This window comes from Onychomys torridus, chromosome 2 (genome assembly GCF_903995425.1).
Source record: "Onychomys torridus chromosome 2, mOncTor1.1, whole genome shotgun sequence".
NCBI classification, from domain to species: domain Eukaryota; kingdom Metazoa; phylum Chordata; class Mammalia; order Rodentia; family Cricetidae; genus Onychomys; species Onychomys torridus.
The window spans coordinates 81,639,882-81,658,869 of NC_050444.1; the positions used below are offsets into that span (position 1 = coordinate 81,639,882).

Consider the following 18,988-nt stretch of genomic DNA (forward strand, 5'->3'; position numbering starts at 1 on the left):
AGGATGTGCCCCTGATTTTCAAAGCTGCTTCTCTGCTCCCCTTGTCAGGGGGAAGCCCCAAGCCTCTGAGACTACTTCTCTTCAGTTGACATACCACCAGTCCAAACCCCTCTGTACAAGGAGAGCATGCCACGGGGCTCTGGAGGGCATGCGAACAGGCACTTGAGTATGACTCATATTCACTCAGATCCCGTCTGACTTCTGATTGAAGATTTATGTCTTCTAGGCCCTAACAAATAATAAATTTAAAGTAGCCGTGAAATTCCTTTCTCCAGACCCATCAGGCAGGTCCCTTTCCACAGAGCCCTGCTTATTCCCTTCCCTGACACCTTTTAAATGTCTGGCTGTTTTTGCTCCCTGGTAGGAAGTTCGGGTGATGTCTTAACCCTGTGCTCCTTGCAAACCATCCGGGTCTCGAACAGTCAGAGCTATCAGGAGATTGGAGGAGCCTTTATGGTTGCCAATTCTATAGATACATGAAGGCAGACCAATTTGTTCAGGGACCATAAACCTGGAGTTTGGATAAGAGTGACAGACAGAGTTCCATATGCAGGACTAGGCACACAGCAAGCCCATGGATCCATTGTTATTAATGTCACTGTCTGTCACCTTAGAAATGTCCCCGTTTATTTGTTTTAATGATTGTTTGGTTTCGATGTAGCCTGCCTGTCCTGGTACTTGCTACATAGCTCAGGCTAGACCCAAACTTGAGATTATGCTCTAGTCTCAGCTTCTCAAGTACTTGGATTATAGGCATGAGCTGTCATGCCCATGTTTTGATTAGTTGTTGCAAAAGTATCCTCCATGACATACTATCCATGAGCCCATCGCTCACACTGTAACCCCCTCATACCACCTCTGAAAGAGTCTCTGTCCAGAGTGAGGCCAGGAGGCCATCCTGTGGGTGGTGATGGTGCGGGTCCACTCTGTCATGTGCATCCCTGGGGGCCTCCTGTCTAGAAGAGGTGCAAGGGGGCTGGAGGTGCATTGTCTGAATTCCCAGCTCCACTGGCTCGCTCAGCTGCTGCCACAAGACATTTATGCCCCCCACCCCCACCCCAGGAGCTCGCCACTTACAGCTGTTGTTGGGGAAGGGAAAATGGGCTTGGTAAACTGAGCAGTGCCTCCCCCACTCCCAGCTCCCTGGCAGGTAGCCTGGCTCTCAGCTTATTGAGCACAGGGCCTCTGGGCTGTTAACAGCTCCAGGTCTTGCCTTGCTTTGCTCAGAAGTTCAGCACAGGGAACAGATTTCATAGGACAAACCCACCCATCCCCATATGTCCTAATTCTCTGGCAGATGCTTGGCTGTGCCTCTGACGTCTCCCCAAACTTACTACGTCCTCCCGACTTACACAGGAACCCTCTAAGCATGTGTCTCAACAGAGGGGAGATGGGTTCCAGCAAGGCTTTGTGCTACTACTTCCTTGGGGACTCTTGGCTGTTTACCTGCTCTAGGCAAATGCACTCTTTCCTGCTCAGGGTGACAGCAGGACCACTAAGAAGAGCCTCTGGAGCCCGGAGTTAGTTAAAAAGTAGAGTTAAAAAGATCCAAAGGAGGTGTGTGTGTGTGTGTGTGTGTGTGTGTGTGTGTGTGTGTGTGCGCTTGCATGTTTCTCTCTGTGTGTACATATGTGTATGGGCATGTCTGTGTATATCTATGTATGTTTGTTTGTGTGTGTGTGTGTGTGTCTGTGTATATTATGTGTCTATGTATCTGTGTATGTTTGTGTGCGTATGTGTATGTCTATATGTGTGTGTCTATATGTATCTGTGTGTATTTGTGCGTATGTATGTGTGTGTAAAATGTCTTTGTGCATGTGTGTACATGTCTTTGTATGTACACATTTATGTGTATCTGTGTGTATGGGTCTGTGTGTGTGAGTGTATGTGTCTTTGTATATGTGTGTCTGTGTGCATCTGGGTGTGTTTGTCTCTGTGTGTGTGTTTATGTCTGTGTGTCTGACCGCATGTGCTTTCAGCAAAGGGAAGCCCTTCAGTAGAAACCTCCACTTCCCAAATTCCACCCTGTCTCTGGTGTAGACTGTTAGGGTATTTCTGTCTCCGTCAACAAGTTTGTTTCTGAAACAGCCCCAGAGCCCCCAAAGATGGAGACAGATGGCCTCTTCCCTGCTCATTCCCCCCACTCCGGTTCTCCAAATGTGTAGGGATCCCAGCCTGCTTCTGGCACGGGAAGAATGCTCGGCTCCCAGGATTGCTGGCAGCAGCCCCACTGCTTGGCTCTCAAATCTCAACCATCTGGCGGAGTGGTGGGGAGAAGCAGCCCAGAGGCTATGCTCTTCCATGGCAGTCCCAGCCTACAGTCACCAGGCGGGTTGGGGGTGGAGGCTGAGGGTGGGGGCTGGGTGTGGGAGGGCTGGGCTGCAGAGGAGAGAAAACCTTGAACACTCAGCATGCCCCCAGATTCAGTAGTTTTTCCTGATGTGTCCTCCCCAGGGACTTATGGGATTCATTGGTCTGATCGGGGAGCCTGGAATCGTGGGGGAGAAGGTAAGTGAGTGAGATAGAGGCAGACCCTCAGAGCTTGTGTTTTTTGATCGGGATGTGGATATTGCACCACCTCCCTCTGGTTCTGGCATCCCTTGCTCTCCAAGAGCCTATGTCCTTGTCCCCAGAGCTCTTGTCTTCACCCATAAGCACAACCAGACTTTGGTGTTGCAGTCAGTTGATGTGTGTGTCTGGGGCTGCCTACTGGCAGCACCCGGCACTGGTAGCAGTGGTTGGTGTAATTCTTCAGTGGACTGTGCCTCAAGTCCCTCCATAGCCCCTGGAAGCTCCATCTTACAGAAGAGGACATTGAGAGACCAGCAGAAGCAGTAGCTGGCCCAAGGCCACCCAGATTGTAAGTGGTAGAGCTGGGATTAGAACCAGGTCCATCACTGAAGGCCATGCTTTCCCGACTAAGCTCCTCAGCTAAGTAGTAGTCTCTGGTTTCCCTTGTCTCTCTCGGAGCCTCCTAGCTTTGCAGACTCAAGTGTTCCACTCTTCCTCACTTCCTAGACCCTCTGGTCTCCACCTTCCTCCCTATGCTCCTCCTCATCCTCGGACACTATTTTAAAGTAGGTAACCACTCACCACAAGTTGCAGAGTTTATACAGGAGGTCCCAGGAGCCCTTCCCCCACTGTCCCCAGCGCTAACAGTTTATGTAACCATCACACAGCATCAAAGCCAACTCTGGTTCTATTGCTCAAGTTTCTCATGTCCTTACTCACCTGTGGACCCTTGCTTTGGGCAGGTCCCCCCTTCTCATGCCCATCCACCCATGTCCTTTCTGCCTGGGTCACTTGCTAGGGGTCCTTTGAAGGGAATCTCCTGCTTCTGTCCTTACCAACTGGTCACATCCCCTGTGACAGTGTCTAGCTATGTACCCCCACCCCTGCCATCCCTACCCACTCCAGGATGCATCTTTTCTAGAGTTCCCCATCATCTCCCTGCCATACTGGGTGTTTTACATTATGGGAATTGATCTGTTTCTTGTCCTCATGGCATACTCGGGGCTTGGTACATAGTAGTGTCAGCACTCAGGGGATGCTTAATTAATTTTTACCCAAAGAAGAGGAAAAGGCCTTGCAAAAAACCGAGACAAAATGGCTGCACCTTGACCGCTGCTCCCGACTTCCCAACCTGTTTGAATTGATCTAGAGGACATGAGTGATGTGTGATCATCTGGTTGCCATGGGGGAGAGAGGCAGAGAGAAAGAAAGGCAGTTATGGCTGTCTCTGCTTCAACAAGCCCAGCCCAGGGGGTGCCAGGCCTAGTGAGAACCACGTGATATGGGCCAGGATCAAAGGGGTGATGCAATTATTGCATCCTTCATCAGGACCATCCTGGCCCAGGGATGTGCCCTATGCCGCCTTGGCAGAGGAGGCTGGGATTTCCTGTCACTGAAACTTACTTACCTGACAATGTGAGGGAGCTGGGATTGATTCCATAGGCCATTGTCAAGTTCCTACCTCCCTTTGGGTCCCTGCCTCCAGAGTCCCAGAACCCCAGAACCCCAGCCGTGACCTGTTTGCCTTGCTATGTCTCCACCACAGGGAGACCGTGGAGTGATGGGACCCCCAGGTGCACCTGGACCCAAGGGGTCGATGGTAAGGAGTAAGTCTGCATCCTCTCCCTTCTCCTGGCATAGCCTCAGGTGACAGTTCTGTTCTCCTCACATGCCACATGCTCCAGATACCCAGGATGCCTAGCTCTCTGAATCCCTGGCAAGGCATGACTTTTGACCTCCTTGCCTTGGGTTGAAGTTGATCCCCTGTCACAGGGCTCAAGGGGTCTATGGTGCCTTCCTCAGCTGACTCCTCATTTTCCTTCGTCCTCTGCAGGGCCATCCTGGAACACCAGGTGGTATTGGGAACCCTGGAGAGCCTGGATCCCGGGTAAATAAAACTCTCATGTCTCCTGAGCACAAACACATGGAGTCCAGACCTCGAGTCTCAGACCTGGGTGAACACCCAGCCCCTGGCCCCTGGCTGGGGTTCCAGGCAAATCCTGCAGTTTTCCCTGAGCCCACATTTTGTTCGTGTGAAATCTAGAGCATGTTGTGACGGTATTGATGGGACAGTGTGGGCTGAGGTTCTGTACAGGGCAACATGGGAAGCTCAGGAGCAGCCTAGGCGTGTCCTTCCTGCTCTTAACCTGTCAGTCAGTTCTGTCAAAACAGTAAATAATCTCTGCAGGGGCTGAACTGGGGACACAGTTGTCAATGAGGTAGACATGTAACCACCACCCATAACATGTGCCAAGCACCGGTGCTTGTATCCTCCCCCGTGGTCCTTTGAGCCAGTGGAAAGGTGTCCCTGGGCAGAGCCACTCTCTGGAGTCACAGTCACATGTGGTGGTTTTTTTTTTTTTCCCCCTCTGCTCATGAGAGAGAACAACCATATCTGGCTGGAGATTTGGAACTAGGACTATGGTGGAGAGGAGCATGAGGCAGAGGATGGGTTTCAGTCCAAGGGTCCAGCCTCTGTCCTGTGTTCAGAGCTGAAGCCTGAGCCCAGGAGTGCTTAGGGTCTGCCGTCAAGTTCTTTCTTCTGGGCTTGCTGTGTAAATACTAGGACTTGAGTTTGGATCCTCAGCATCTGTGTAAAAAGCTAGGTGTGGTGGTGAACATCTGTACCATCTCCCAAGTTGTAGGAAGGTCGAGACAGGAGGGTCCTGGGGGCTTGCTGACCGGCCAGTCCAGCTGAATTGGCAAGCTCCAGATTCAGTGAGAGAGTCTGTCTCAGAAATAATAAGGTGGGGCATGCTAGAGAAGGACATCCAGAATTGAACTCTGGCTTCCGTATGTACACACACACACACACACACACACACACACACACACACACACACACACACGTCTGTGTGCACCTTCATACCTGAGGCCTCCTCTGCCTCAGTTTCCCCACCTGTCAGCCAGTATCATGCTGCCATCACCATCATGGTGAGAATCAGCTAGTATTTTGAATGCTGTCATGCCCGAGCACCTCATAGATGGCACCAGCTACTACTGGTGAGATACAGTGCTTACCACAGTCATGGCATCTACCATTGAAGTGCCATTTCTGCTAACTGATGAACATTTTCCAGTTATATTAACATCCTCACTCTGAACTCTGAGCTCAGTCCCAGCCCCATAACTAGGTATGGGGAGGCAGATGGGTAGGACCTGGGACCCACTGAGGATCCTACATGGTACTATAGGTGTGAAGGACTTTGCTCATTTAATGCTGTAGATGAGGACACTGAGGTTCACTTGTGCTAAGTACGCTTCTTATTGTGCAAGGCTGGGGTTCCCCCAATGGCTCTGCTGGTGGGTCAGGCTGCGTGCTGGACCTCACCTCAAGCCCCAGAAGTGGTAGACTGGGTCTGTGGAGGACAGCAGCTATGTCTGCACCTCAGGACTATGGGAGCAGCAAACTGGGGCTGGGCTGCTCATTGGGATCCAGAGGAGATAAGGTTGCCCCTCTCTGGAAGGGCCTCTGCCTCCATCATAGGGTCTGGATGGCTGGCACAAATGATTTTGTGTGCTTAGACTAGGTCAGGCCAGAAAGTCTTAAACCTTTTCCACGCATGGCTCCTCACCCAAGAAACGTTTATGCAAGGCTGGGTATATAGGTATATAAAATAGCTCTGCAGGTCAAATGCCTACTGATAATATGCCATACAGAAATTCCCTCTGAAGCAGTACCTGAATCATTTCACCATTTGTTAAGTATGAAAGCAAGCTTGCATACCACTGAGATGACAGCGCCCATTAACTTTGACATGGAGGATTACATACATCTTGGCTGACTATTTGATATTTGGACCTTGGGCAGCCCCGCTGGTTTTCAGAGTTGATTGGCAGATGTTTTAAATTTAATCATCAATGCTGAAAATTCTGCTTTGCATAAATACATAATAAAGAATGACATAAGTGTGTTTGGGGCCATTCAGAAATTGCTGGAAATGCTGTTCTAATTCCAAGCCAAAATTCACTGAATGATTTTTTTTTTTTTAATGGAACTCAAGTCAGCAAAGCAATTTTAAAAATCAAACATTCTAATACAATCCAAAGATATGCGAATTTGGTACTTGTGTGCTGAGCATGGTGGTAGGAAAATATTTAAAGTCTTTGTTTTCCTTTATTGAAGTGTTGTATTTCTGTAAGGGCAGGAAACAGTAAGAACAGTTCAGAACCGGCAGTCATCTCAAAGCTGAGCCCAGGCATTGCAGGCAGCTTTTGCTGGGGATGCGTGGTGTGATGGCATGTGTTGTGCAAAGTGTGTGTGTTGTGTGGTCATAGCCAAGGCCACAGTGAAGTCACACAATGCACCACAGGTTAGCACAGCCAAAAATATCTCTGACTCACAATGTGTTTGATTTTAAATTAATTTCTGGTTTGTTTTATACATTCAGAAACCTCTGTCTGCTGCCAATTACTTTCTCAGCCTCCATGTTCAATTATATGACCCCCTATGGGCTTTCAGACCGCAGTTTAAGAGACTGAGTTAGGCTGGGCTTTAACTTGTGAGAATCCTCCTGCCTCAACCACGCTAATGCTTGGATTGTAGGTGTGAACCACTGTACCTAGCTCAGTCCTGCCCTTTGCTCTCTGTCTTTCCCCCTTTCTGTCCCTGCCCTGACTCAACAGATTCCTCTTCCTCCTTCCACAAGGCTCTTGGTGCCTGGGGTAGTAGGCACCTACCCAGGGGTGTGTGTGGTGTTAGGTGAGGATGAGGGACAGAACTGGAGTCCCCCTTGAGAAGAGAAAAGCCACAGGGATTAGAGGAGATGTTTGTTCTCTCGTTGCTTGTTGAAAACAGCTTGTCCATTCCATGGCCCCTGCTCACTCAGACACCTCGGACACTAGCCAGGCTCAGGGTTGCCACTTGCCAGGAGCTTCTTCCAGCAGGCCAGAGTACCTACTTCCGGTTCATACCTGCCATCCAAACACTAAGGTGGTTGAGGCAGGAGGACTGCCACAAGTTAAGGACCAGCCTAATTCAGTCTCTTAAGTAGGCTGCTGGCTTCCCTACCCCACCATCGCTTCTAAGTGCCCTCTCCTCCCCACAGGGCCCTCCAGGATCTCGAGGCCCACCGGGCATGAGGGGAGCCAAGGGACGCCGGGTAAGTGAGGACACTTCTGCTCCTTGTTGCCTGCCTCCCTCTAAGGCGAGTGGTTTCTGCAGCACAGGCCAGGGGCTGGGAACATCCAGTCTGATGCTGGAAGCCAACCCGAAGCCATCTTCCCAGCCTGGGTCTGAGCGTCACACATGGCTGGCTGTCTGGAGGGCGTAAACCACTGTACCTAGCTCAGTACAGACATCCATCCCTTCACTCATTCAGCCATCATTTCTACTGTGTGAGCAACCACTGGAGGCAGACACCTGGGACAAGAGGGCAGGTCTAAGCCCTGCAGCCCTTGTGACACAGACAGCTCTCTCTCTCTCTCTCTCTCTCTCTCTCTCTCTCTCTCTCTCTCTCTCTCACACACACACACACACACACACACACACACACACACACACACACTGAGTCTTACAGCCAAAGCTAGCCTCTACCATAGGAGTTTAAGACACAAGCTGGTCTGAGTCCAGTAGCCAAGGGGATTCTCCGATGCATTGTACTGTCTGTCACATAGACTAACACATTTGACCCTCAACATTACCCTACCAGGGAAGTGCTGTTTCCCTCAGAAAATGCCCACACAGACAGGTTATGACACTTGCCTCAGGCTGCACAGCTGGAAAGTGGTAGAGCTGAGATTTGAACCCGAGAACCTGCCTCTTTGGCATACTGAGTTTAGTAAGTGGAATGATTTATCTACTGATGTGAAGGTTTCAGGGCATGTGGCCTCCTTGTGGAGAGGAAACAAGATATGTGTAGGCTGCCCAGGCCTGTTGCCAAGTGCCATGTGGGGTTTTGATATCATTTTCCTCTTGGCTGTATCTAGTTTTAAGACATCCCCTGAACTACATGGCCTGAGCAGCCATCCTGTGATGGGGAAGATGAGATATTGCTCTGGCTGCTGGGATCCTTCCCAGTACCCATAACTTCTGAGTCTCTTAAGTGAGACAAGGCCTAAGGGCTTCTGAGAGCCCCCCACTGAGAAAGCTGACCTAGCTGCAGAGGCCTGGGCCCTCCACACTGCTAAAGAGTGAGCTGATCCCACACCCAGTATGCATACACATTCCACTTGAGGAAAGCCGGGTTCCCATTGGAGTATTCAGGACTAGGAGAGACATGTGAGGGCCAGAGCCATCTTTTATGAGGTTTGGCAGTAGTTGAAACCTGTGGGACCTGACTTGAGAAAGGGGACCTAGAGAGGCGCCCATTGCTCCTATGGAATCTAAGCTCTGGCCAAGCCTGCTGAGTTCCTGGATTGTCCTGTGTCCTTTGAAAGGCTTTTTGCTCCCTGGGGCTCAGTTTCCCCACAGATGCCAAAGGATGGGCATGGGAGATCTGCAAGACCATACAGGTTTTCCTGTCCATGGGTACAGTAGACGTTCTTTGGTGGGAGGGTCTGGAGACAGCTGTGGCCCATTAGCATCCCACGAAAGAATGAAAGCACCCAGTCAGACCATGAGTGGGGCAAATCTCTTGCCTTCCCAGTTTGTGGCTGTGCAACCTTAGGCTGGTCTCTTTACCTCTCTGAGGCTTCTCCCATCTGTTGAGGCGGGGAGTTTCTACTGAAGGGCTGTTGGGATTTGGAGTGGCCGGTGCTACGTCTGAGCTCTTAGAATAAGGCTCTTCTCCTAGGATGTCAGACAGCTGACTTCCCTCTCCACAGCCTCTGCCTCCCCCTCTGTAAAATGGGCCAGCAGCAGAGCTGGCCTGGTTGGGTTTGCAGACCCAGTCGCTTCCCAAGAGCTTTGACCCCAGAGTAGCCACAGAAGCTGGGTTTCCCTCTTTTTTCTGTTGCCCTTTCTCAGGATGTTGTGGCATGCTGGATGTTCTGCCCCTGAGACTGACCTAGCTTGCTGAAGGGTAACCCCAGGGTGGCCTTCTGATGTGACCTATAGGACTATCATGTGGCTCTGATGGAAACCCTAGCTTGCCTGCCACAGGAAGGTCTGCCCAGGCACAGGGAAGGAGGGTAGCTGGGGGACCTTCAGGACAGGCGACCATATCCCTGCATAACAGCTGAACACCTGAGGTGGCTGGTAGCCACTGTCTCTTCTCTCCTCCAGACAGGAGCTATGGCTCCTCTTTATCTACAGCTCAAGCCTGGCGTCTAGACCTTGTCCCCTCTTATGTTCCACATCATGTCAGCCTTCCTGAAGGCAAGCCCAGAGATCCTGGCTCCATACCTCCTGTGACAGGGAGTTTACCCCCATCCAGATGAGCGGTGACAGACAGTGGGAGTATTAACAAGCATGTGGTTGGCTTGGTTCCGATTCTGGCTCTCCCCTTACCTATTGACCACAGGCAGCTTCACTTCCACACCAGGCTCCTTTCCATATTTCTTTCTCAGTGACTGTGTCTGCTGCTATTGACACTCGGTTACATCCTTTCTCATAAAAAGGCTGTGATCCCAGGCAGGGTGGTCAGCGTGCTGCGTGACTCAGGTCTCGGAGCCTCCACTCCAAGCCCTTCCAAGGAGGTGTGAGCTTGTGCCACACAGAGTCCCAAACCAGGAGCATCTCTCAGGCCCAGCTCCGACTGTGACCTGGGATGCCCCACCCCTGCCAGCCTTCTCCCCAGAACTGGGTCATGAGTTAGGGAAGAAGTAGGAGGCAGTAAGCTAAGACCTGGTGTGGGAACATGGCCACGGGTTTCTCTGCCTCAGCATTCTGTCTCCACATCTGTGAAGCAGGGTGGCTGGTGGCAACCTCTCAGGACACTTTAGACAGTGACCCAGACATCCATTGCTTGCAGGGTCTCTAGCTGACTCCCACAGGCTGTGACCTCTGAAGTGCCACTCCAGCCATTATTGCAGGAATGACCTACCTCAGGCTGTGTGTGGAAGGGGAGGTACAGGGAAAGCCAGCAGTGATAGGCATTCTCCCCCTCCTGGTTCACAGCCCAAGGGAGACCCCTGCCGTCCAGTCCACTGAGCTAGAATCTTTTCCTTTTCCAGGGCCCTCGAGGACCTGATGGACCAGCTGGGGAGCAGGGGTCTAAGGGCCTGAAGGTACAGACCTCCCCTGGGTTTTCCCTCTATCCCCTGGCCCCCTGAAGGAGCAGAGAGCCCCAGAATGACTCGGGGGCGTGTTCCCAGCAACTCATTCTGTCCCTATCCAGCCTCCTGTAGCCCAGACAAATGAAAGCCAAAAAAGGCCATTCAGGTCATCACATATGCTTTCTGCTGTTCCCTTCAATGGGAAAGGCCCTTGGTTCATACCCTAGCACCTTTGTGGTGACTGTGGCCCCCTTGTCAGCCCCCTTGTCAAATCTTAAGTATGCCCACAGGCAGTGTGTTGAGGAGGACATCTGGCCTCTGGGGTCCTCTCCTCTCTGAAAGTGTCCTCATGAACCCCTCTCCCACCTCTACGTGCTCTGCTTTCCACAGGGCCGTTCGGGACCCCGGGGCAGACCTGGACAGCCAGGACAGCAGGTATGTGAGGCCCCACCCATAAGAGGTCGCTTGTCCCTGTTGTGACACACGCCTCTAAGGATGTCTGTCCCTTGTGCTTCCAGGGTGCAGCTGGTGAGCGAGGCCACTCAGGTGCAAGAGGCTTCCTTGTAAGTAGTGTCCGTTCTGGAAATTCTCAACAGGGAACTTTGGGGCAGATGGAGAAAGATCACCCACGAGTTTTGACCCTTATGGGAATGCACAGGTGCCCTGTGGCCCTATCTCAGTTATAAGCATGGAATGGGAACTCAGTTACACCACAGGACTAGCCTGAGGTCAAGGGGATGGGCTTGATGGAGACGCTCTGAGAGATTAAGGTCTCCTGTGTTTTTTTCACAGGGCATCCCTGGTCCCTCAGGCCCTCCAGGTGCCAAGGGTCTCCCAGGAGAACCGGTAAGCGTCTATTCCCTCTCTCTGGTACCTCTGCCCTGGAAGTTTTGTCTCAGCCTCACTGAAGCAGGGACTGTTGGCCAGGTAGACAGATGGGGAGGTGGGGGGAAAAGACAGGGCTAGGTATGGCCTGCAAGGATGGAGAGCTTGGCCCTGAGTTCTAGGGTGAGTCTTGGCTTGCTTGACCTCTGGGTCCATTACTAAATGAGGATAACTGACTTGCACTTGCTGCAAGATTGTGAAGAGGGCCCGAGAAATGTATAGAGGAAGCGTTTAGCATCCTGAAAGACAGAAGGAAGGTGGAGAGAGAGGGCTTCGTGAAGGGTGACGAAAGGACAAGGGGAGACATTGACACATGGCTGGTCCTTCAGAAGATGTCCCAAGGGATGGGTTTGGGGAGGTGCTAAGCATCCCCATGGAGGCTGCAGGGAGCCAGACAGCTGGAGACCCAGGAAGAGCCTTTGAACTCTGGATGGTCAGGGGTAGTTGGGGGTAGCTGGGAGAGGGCAGAACAGGAGAGGACTTAGGGAGTAAAGTTCTGAAGCAGTACATTGTAGCAAAGGGCAGGGGATGCAGCCCTGCTGAGGTACAGTTGGATGCCGAGGAGATTCTGGAGATGGGTGAAGAGGAGCTGTATATGGTTGGAGGTAGGGTTTGCGAGTCTTCTATCAGTCACCATGCCAGTCTGTGTGACCCAGCCTCCCCATAGGGCAACCGTCTGTGTGTCTGTCTGTCCCCAGGGCTCTCAGGGACCTCAGGGGCCAGTTGGTCCTCCAGGAGAGATGGGACCCAAGGTGAGTGCCAAGGAGCCCTGGTTTGTCCTTTACCACTCCTGGGGCATCGCAGCCCTCCTGGTCAGCAGCCCTCCTGCCTGCTACCTGATCCCTGTACTAGTTTACAGAGATGGTCAGGCTGGTGCTGCAGAGTGAAGGGCCTACAGATGACATCTGTGTAGGGCATGGTGTGAAGGGCTGGGAGCCTGCCTCACAGCACGTGGTGGGATACGGAACCTTCCTGGGTGTCCTCCCTACTTCCTGCCTTGCTCAAGACTGCACCCTGGTACAGAATCATGAACAGAGACCCAGCCTGCTGAGGATCCCCTTCCCACCTTCACCACCTCAGCCTAGTGTCAGGAAAAAAGTGGGAGAGGCCAAGCCTGCCCCATCTTTGGCTCTTCCTCCCCACAACCTCATGTGGATCATGGATTTTCCTTGTATGTCTGCCAAGGGCTCCTGTGTGGTAAACCGCATTCGTGGGCAGGCAGAGGGTCCAGCGGCTGCGGGGTAGTGTGAGGCTCTGCCAACCTGCACCCAAACCCATGGTTTTGCCAAGACTCAGAAGCTGCTGCCTAACTCCACTTCTGTGTCCCTTGTTGTGTGCCCTGAGCACGTCCCTTGCTCTTTCTGAGCCTTTGCTTGCCTGAAGCCGGGGCCCAGCCCTTGCTCCAAGAGAGACCATCGGCTTTTTCTTGCAGGGGCCACCGGGTGCAGTGGGAGAGCCTGGCCTTCCTGGGGACTCCGGGGTGAAGGTGAGACAAGATGAAAGATGGGAAAATGACTTGTTGACATCAGTTCCAAGTTGGCAGCCTGGTCCTCTCCCTGGAGGAGAAACAGGCCTTTCTTGTGCTTGGGATAATGGGGTCTCTGTCCTGGCTAGGGAGTGGCCACAGTAGAGTCCCCAACCAGCTCAGAGCCCCTGCTCTGTCCCCTGCCCAGCTGTGTTTTCTCTGGCACCTGTCTTGGTCCCCCATTGGGATGTTGGCCCCTCCTGGTCTCCATGATACTATCAGAACTTCAGCACAGGTGACCGTATTACCTGTGAGGACACAGGTGCCTATTGATACTGGGTCCCCAGGAGTTCCCATCCCATCCCCCTTCCGCTGGAGGACCCTGCTTACCCTGCAGGCCTGAGAGCCATGTCGGCTGGCCAAGGGTATAAAAGCCAGGCCCAGGGGCAGCTGCCAAGGGACTATGGGACTGGAAGCAGATCATTCCTGTCCTGTGGCCCAGTGTCCTGTCACTCTAAGAGAGCTGAACCAGGCCTGGAGCTCCTGGCTTTGGCTCAGCTCCGCCTCTTTTTCCCCAGGCGATAAAGAACGCCACCTACATATGAAGTGTGTGGGACTGGCTTGTTCCAGTCAGGGCTGGGCTGGGGCACCAAGATCTACTTCCTAAGTCCAGACACCAGTAGGGAGCCTGGTGTTCAAATCTCCAAATGAGGGGGGTTCTCTTTGGAGGCCTTTCAAGGGCAGGGTATGGCCTTCTGGCTTCCTCCTCATTTAGTTTCTTACCACATCTCAAGGAAGAGGAAGATGATGTTCAGCAGAACTGTCTACTGCCCAGGCTCCCCTAGCCATGCTGCCCGCTTTGACCTTGAGTATGTCACTGGGGCCAGCTTCTGAAAGATGACACTGTTCCTTCAGGATTTTCTGAAGGTCCTGCTCATTTGGATGATGTTTAGAACAGCATGGCCAGCACCGATGGTGGTGATGCAGTGATAATGTTGATGTGGTGATGGTGGTGATGCAGTGATGGTGATGCAGTGGTGGTGATGGTGGTGATGCAGTGATGGTGATGGTAGTGATACAATGATGGTGATGCAGTGATGGTGATGGTAGTGATGCAGTGATGGTGGTGATGCAGTGGTGGTGATAGTGATGCAGTGATGGTGATGGTAATGCCGTAATGGTGATGGTGGTGATGCAGTGATGGTGATGCAGTGATGGTGATGGTGGTGATGCAGTGGTGGTGATGCAGTGGTGGTGATGGTAGTGATGCAGTGGTGGTGATGCAGTGGTGGTGATGCAGTGGTGGTGATGGTGGTGATGCAGTGGTGGTGATGCAGTGGTGGTGATGGTAGTGATGCAGTGGTGGTGATGCAGTGGTGGTGATGCAGTGGTGGTGATGGTGGTGATGCAGTGATGATCGTGTTTCTGGTGGTGGGGATAGATTGATGGCAGTGGGGATAATGATGGTGTTAGTAGTGATGGTGGTGGTGGGGATAATGGTGGAGGTGGTGGTGATGCAGTGATGATGGTGAGGGCAACAGAGGTGATAATAGTGATTGTAGTGCTAGTTGTGATTACAATAATGGTGATGATGATGGTGAGGGTGATAGTGATCTTGCTGTTTGTCATGGTTATGGTGAGGGTGTGGTAATATCGTGATGCTGGTTGGGGTGGAAGTGGTGATGGCAGTGATGGTGATGGTGATGATGGTGAGTGATGGTGGAGGTGGTCCTGCTGCCTAGTGGAGGAGAACCCCTGGCTGGGACTTCCTTGGAGCAGGGGTTTGGGCTGATGTGTTAGCATTTCTCTATTGTTCTCAGGAGGTAACTTTCCCCAGCTTCTCCAGCCCTGGTCAAAGCTGGAAATAAGGGCTGGCGAAGGCTGAGGCTGGCTATGCACACCCACATGGACTGTGTTTGGCTTCTAGGGTGACCTTGGACCTCTGGGCCCCCCTGGGGAGCAGGGCCTCATCGGGCAGCGGGTAAGTGAAGCACATTTTCCTTCGAGAGCTCCCAGTAGTTTGAGCAGTGGGCAGAAGGGCTTGGATCAACCCCAGAGCCTCTCCGATTTCCGGGAGTCCTCACGGCTTTGGCAGGCCTCCCTCAGTACCCAGCATCACTGTGGAGAGGAAGCATTCCGTGGCCACAGTGTTGGGCACCAGTGGGCTTGCTGTCCTGTGGCACACTTAGAGCTGCATCTGCAAGGCTCTGAGAAGGCCTGCAGTCAAGCAGTTAACTCCATTATGAACTCAGGCCTTCCAGAAGCAGTTAACCTCCAAACACTTCCCTTCAAATACGTTTCTTCGAGAACTGTTCTACAGTTAGCCATCACATTCCCAAAGAAACCCACAAGGTTCCCTTGTTCTCATAAGCCCCATGAGACTCCCATGTCTCTCTCTCTGTGCTCTGTGCCTCTGCCTGAATGTGGACCCCTGGGACATGTAAGGACACAGCAGGTACCCTTGGCACCTTACAGACAGGGTAGGTAAGGCCCAAGAGTGAGAGAGCGTTTGTGCAGGCAGCCTTCAGAGCACCAGCTCCTCACACAGCCTCCTCATTTTCCATCTTGTCTTGTGATGCCCCACACTCTCCATGCCCAGTTTCCAGAGACTCCATAAAAAGGGCAGAAGAGAATATGAGAGCTTAGAGTCTAGAAAAACTAGCTGTGTGTGCCCACCAACCTTGTCAGTTGAATCTGTTTAGAAAGCTGTGTTAAGAAAGGTCCTAAAGCCCTATCTAGACTCAATAAACTAGATGAGCACTCCCCAACACCCACTGTGCATCAGGCATATTTCTCACAGTCTGGGAGCATTAAGTGAGTAACAGGAGGCCTGTCTAATGGAGCTTATCTTCTAGTGGATTGATTATTGATGTCTGCCATGGGTATGAAAGGAGCATTAAGTGAGTAACAGGAGGCCTGTCTAATGGAGCTTATGTTCTGGTGGATTGATTATTGATGTCTGCCATGAGTATGAAAGGAGCATTAAGTGAGTAACAGGAGGCCTGTCTAATGGAGCTTATCTTCTAGTGGATTGATTATTGATGTCTGCCATGGGTATGAAAGGAGCAGAATTTGCTCGTTTGTCACCCTTTGCCATTCGTGCATCTGCCGACCTGTGTTCCCTCCTAACTCTGCCTCTGGACATCTCTGAATTCTAAAACCAGAGGGAGATGCTAATTTTTAAGTTGACAGCTGTTTGGAGAACCGGGACCTTTTTAGAGCTGGAAGGACTAACAGGGGCGTTAAATGAGCCCTTGGCATTTTTAGCATCTTTCTCAAACTTGCCCACAGAAGACCATGAACTAGCTTTACATTCTCCAGGAACACTTACTCCAGCTCCCGGAAGGAGGTCTCAGGAGGCTACCATCCACTCTCTGTCAGCCATGTTTTCCAGATAAAAAACAGGCTCCTGTAGAGATTAAGATTCTGCTTGAGGTCACACAAACATTGGTGATGCTGAGGTTGGCCCTTGTTAGAACCTGTTCTTACCCACAGGACCACACTGCTTCCCCACTTTAACCGGTGAACCTGGGTGCCCAGTCTATGAGGCTCTGTGGCCCTCTTCTTCCCCTTAAAAATCCACTTGTTCAATTCCCGAGAACCAATAGGTTCTTAACTCCCTCATCCCCAGGGAGGGGGGAAAGGAAAGCCCCTTACACCCCTACCCAGTAATACCTCCTCATCTTTTTCTACCAGGGAGAGCCAGGCCTTGAGGGAGACATTGGCCCCGTGGGGCCCGATGGGCTGAAGGTAAGTTGTGTGTCTGGGCCAGGATCTGCGAATTGCTTCCATCCCTGCTCTAGTTCCCACAGAGACCAGCTCCTCCTCTGGACAGGACAGTGAGGGAGGATCAGCAGAGCCAAGGCTGCTTTGCTCTGCCTACCCACTGGCAACTCCCATGGGGCTTGCCACCTTGGGTCTTCCCTCCTCCCATGAAAACACCAGCTTCTGTCAGCTAAGCCTGGCCCAGCATGGGGCTTTGATATCCCTTCCCGTCTAAACATCCTTAAAGAACTGAAAAGTTCTGATCATTGCCAGAGTCTATAAGCCATCACTCAGGAGGAACTAGTCACGGGGATGCCAGGTACGATGCTGAACCCTCTATATCTCACCGCCATTAATGCTAGTAGAGTGCTGTCTCCAGATGGGGAAACAGACTCAGAGAAGTTAAAAGGCTTGCTGTAGACACACAGCCACTATCTGTATGTCTAACACCCAAGCCAAAGCCTTTCTGGCCCCAAAGTTCCCTCTCGCTCTGCTGGACTGCACACCCATTCTGAAGAGGAGGGAAAAACATGAGGCTCATGGGAAGGTAATTAGGCACGGGGTCAGAGTCTGGCTGTGAGTGAAGGGTCAGTGGATCGCAAGTACTTCTAGGGATACTGCTGTTCCCTGTGGGAGCTGTAGGCTTTCAGCTGAGCTGCAGGCGGGCAGATGAGGAGTAGGCATCGCTCCACCCTCAGCCTCAGGCCTGTTCCAGTCTCCTGAGCCTGGTTCTACAGGGAGACTTTCTCTGGACTGACCCGGTCACACCATGACCAAGGAGAGACTGCCCCCTAGAGTGCATGCCCCCGCTCTAAGGACCTCTCTAACCTGCTCTCCACAGATCTCACTGAAGCACCTCCACTTTTCTGAGTCTCAGTTTCCCAACCCCAGAGCTAGGCCCTCATACCCTGCCCTCTCCACAGTCGCCCTGGGTCCAGAGAACGTTTTGCCTCCGGGTCTTGTCTTGCCAGCTCTTCTGTTTTCCTTGCAAGTGAAAGAGCGCCCCCTGTTGGCGCTCTTGGTTTATCTACTTGCTCTTAGCCCCAGCTCTGCTGCCTCCTGGTACAACTGTGGAGGGAATCTGAGCAGAACCCTCCTTGGCCAGATGCTGGCCGTACCCAGTGGCGGTGCCAACAGTCCTAATGGTGCAAGCACTGTGTGTGCCAGGAGTGTCAGTGCTGGCACGCTGTAAGGGCTCGCTGAGAATTAACTCATCCAGGCTCCAGCAGCCTCCCAGCTGGAAACATCAGTGTCCCCACTGGAGAAACGAGGAAACCGAGACCACAGCCTCATCCCTTTCTGCACGGACACTTTTCTCCTGGAGTCTTTGCTGCAGGTCCAGGCTTTTCACAACCTCTCGACCTCTGCTTTTCAAACTCTCACCTCTGGCTTCCACAGCCAACCACACCCTTGTCCTTGGACTGGAGTGGCCACTCAGATGTCGCTTCCTGGTCCTTGAGTGTTCCTGGAAGTGGACACGCACCCTAAAGTGTATGTCTGCGGATCGCCTTCCTGGTGTAAGCTGCTCCTTCTCTGGACGCAGCCTGCACAGTGCTCTCGTGTGCAGTGTCTCTGTTGGTAACGGGCCTGGTGGCAGTCGCCCGCAGCACACACTGCCAGGGGCTGTGCTGGGTGAAGTACACAGTCTCTCATATTCCATCTGTCCGGGGGCCTTTTTGATCAAGCTGGCCAGAGTCGCAGTTACTGAGCGTACTTCAAGGATCGTGACCTGAGCTCAGAACCCTGGCTCTCCATGGGCTCTGTTGCTCGCTTACCTCCTAGACTTCCGTCCTCAGTTCTTCCATCTGTGGACTGGGAGGGTTGAGATAGGCCACCCAGACAGCTCTCTGAGCCTTGGCTGATATCACAGATTCCAGAACTCTCTAGGGACCCTTACAGCCCGTTATCATGGGCCCCACGGCACCCCCTCCCTTTCCAGCTGTGTGGGAGTCAGGCCATGGATAGTCGCTGGAGACTGGTTTGGACGTAGGCCTAGCTTGGCTACCTGGAGCACCCGGCCTACAAATGAGAGAGCAGGTGGCCAGAATGACAAGCCAGAGCGCAGTCCTGGAGCCAGGGGAGTCTCTGAGAGCTGGGTCTGAGCCAGCAGGTCTCTGTGCCAGGCTGTGCTTGGAACCCGAGACACTCAGTGGAAAGGGACCGTGCGGGCCATCCTGGTGGCCAGCTCCGCTCTCCGCTGGCCGGCTCCTCGGTTCCGGCCTCCCTCGTGTGTCATCTGTGGTTGTCCCCCAGGTCCAGCTGGAA

The 18,988-nt window shown here is 52.5% G+C and overlaps 1 protein-coding gene across 1 annotated transcript in view; it reads left to right on the forward strand.

The window, feature by feature from the left end:
- Col27a1 (collagen type XXVII alpha 1 chain) overlaps window positions 1-18,988 on the forward strand; it is a 119,354-nt gene that overhangs the window by 74,687 nt on the left and 25,679 nt on the right. Inside the window, 12 exon segments of the mRNA XM_036178180.1 lie at window positions 2,455-2,508; window positions 4,058-4,111; window positions 4,346-4,399; window positions 7,560-7,613; window positions 10,567-10,620; window positions 10,999-11,043; window positions 11,127-11,171; window positions 11,401-11,454; window positions 12,192-12,245; window positions 12,926-12,979; window positions 14,886-14,939; window positions 16,655-16,708. Coding sequence (XP_036034073.1) covers window positions 2,455-2,508; window positions 4,058-4,111; window positions 4,346-4,399; window positions 7,560-7,613; window positions 10,567-10,620; window positions 10,999-11,043; window positions 11,127-11,171; window positions 11,401-11,454; window positions 12,192-12,245; window positions 12,926-12,979; window positions 14,886-14,939; window positions 16,655-16,708 — 630 coding nt within the window.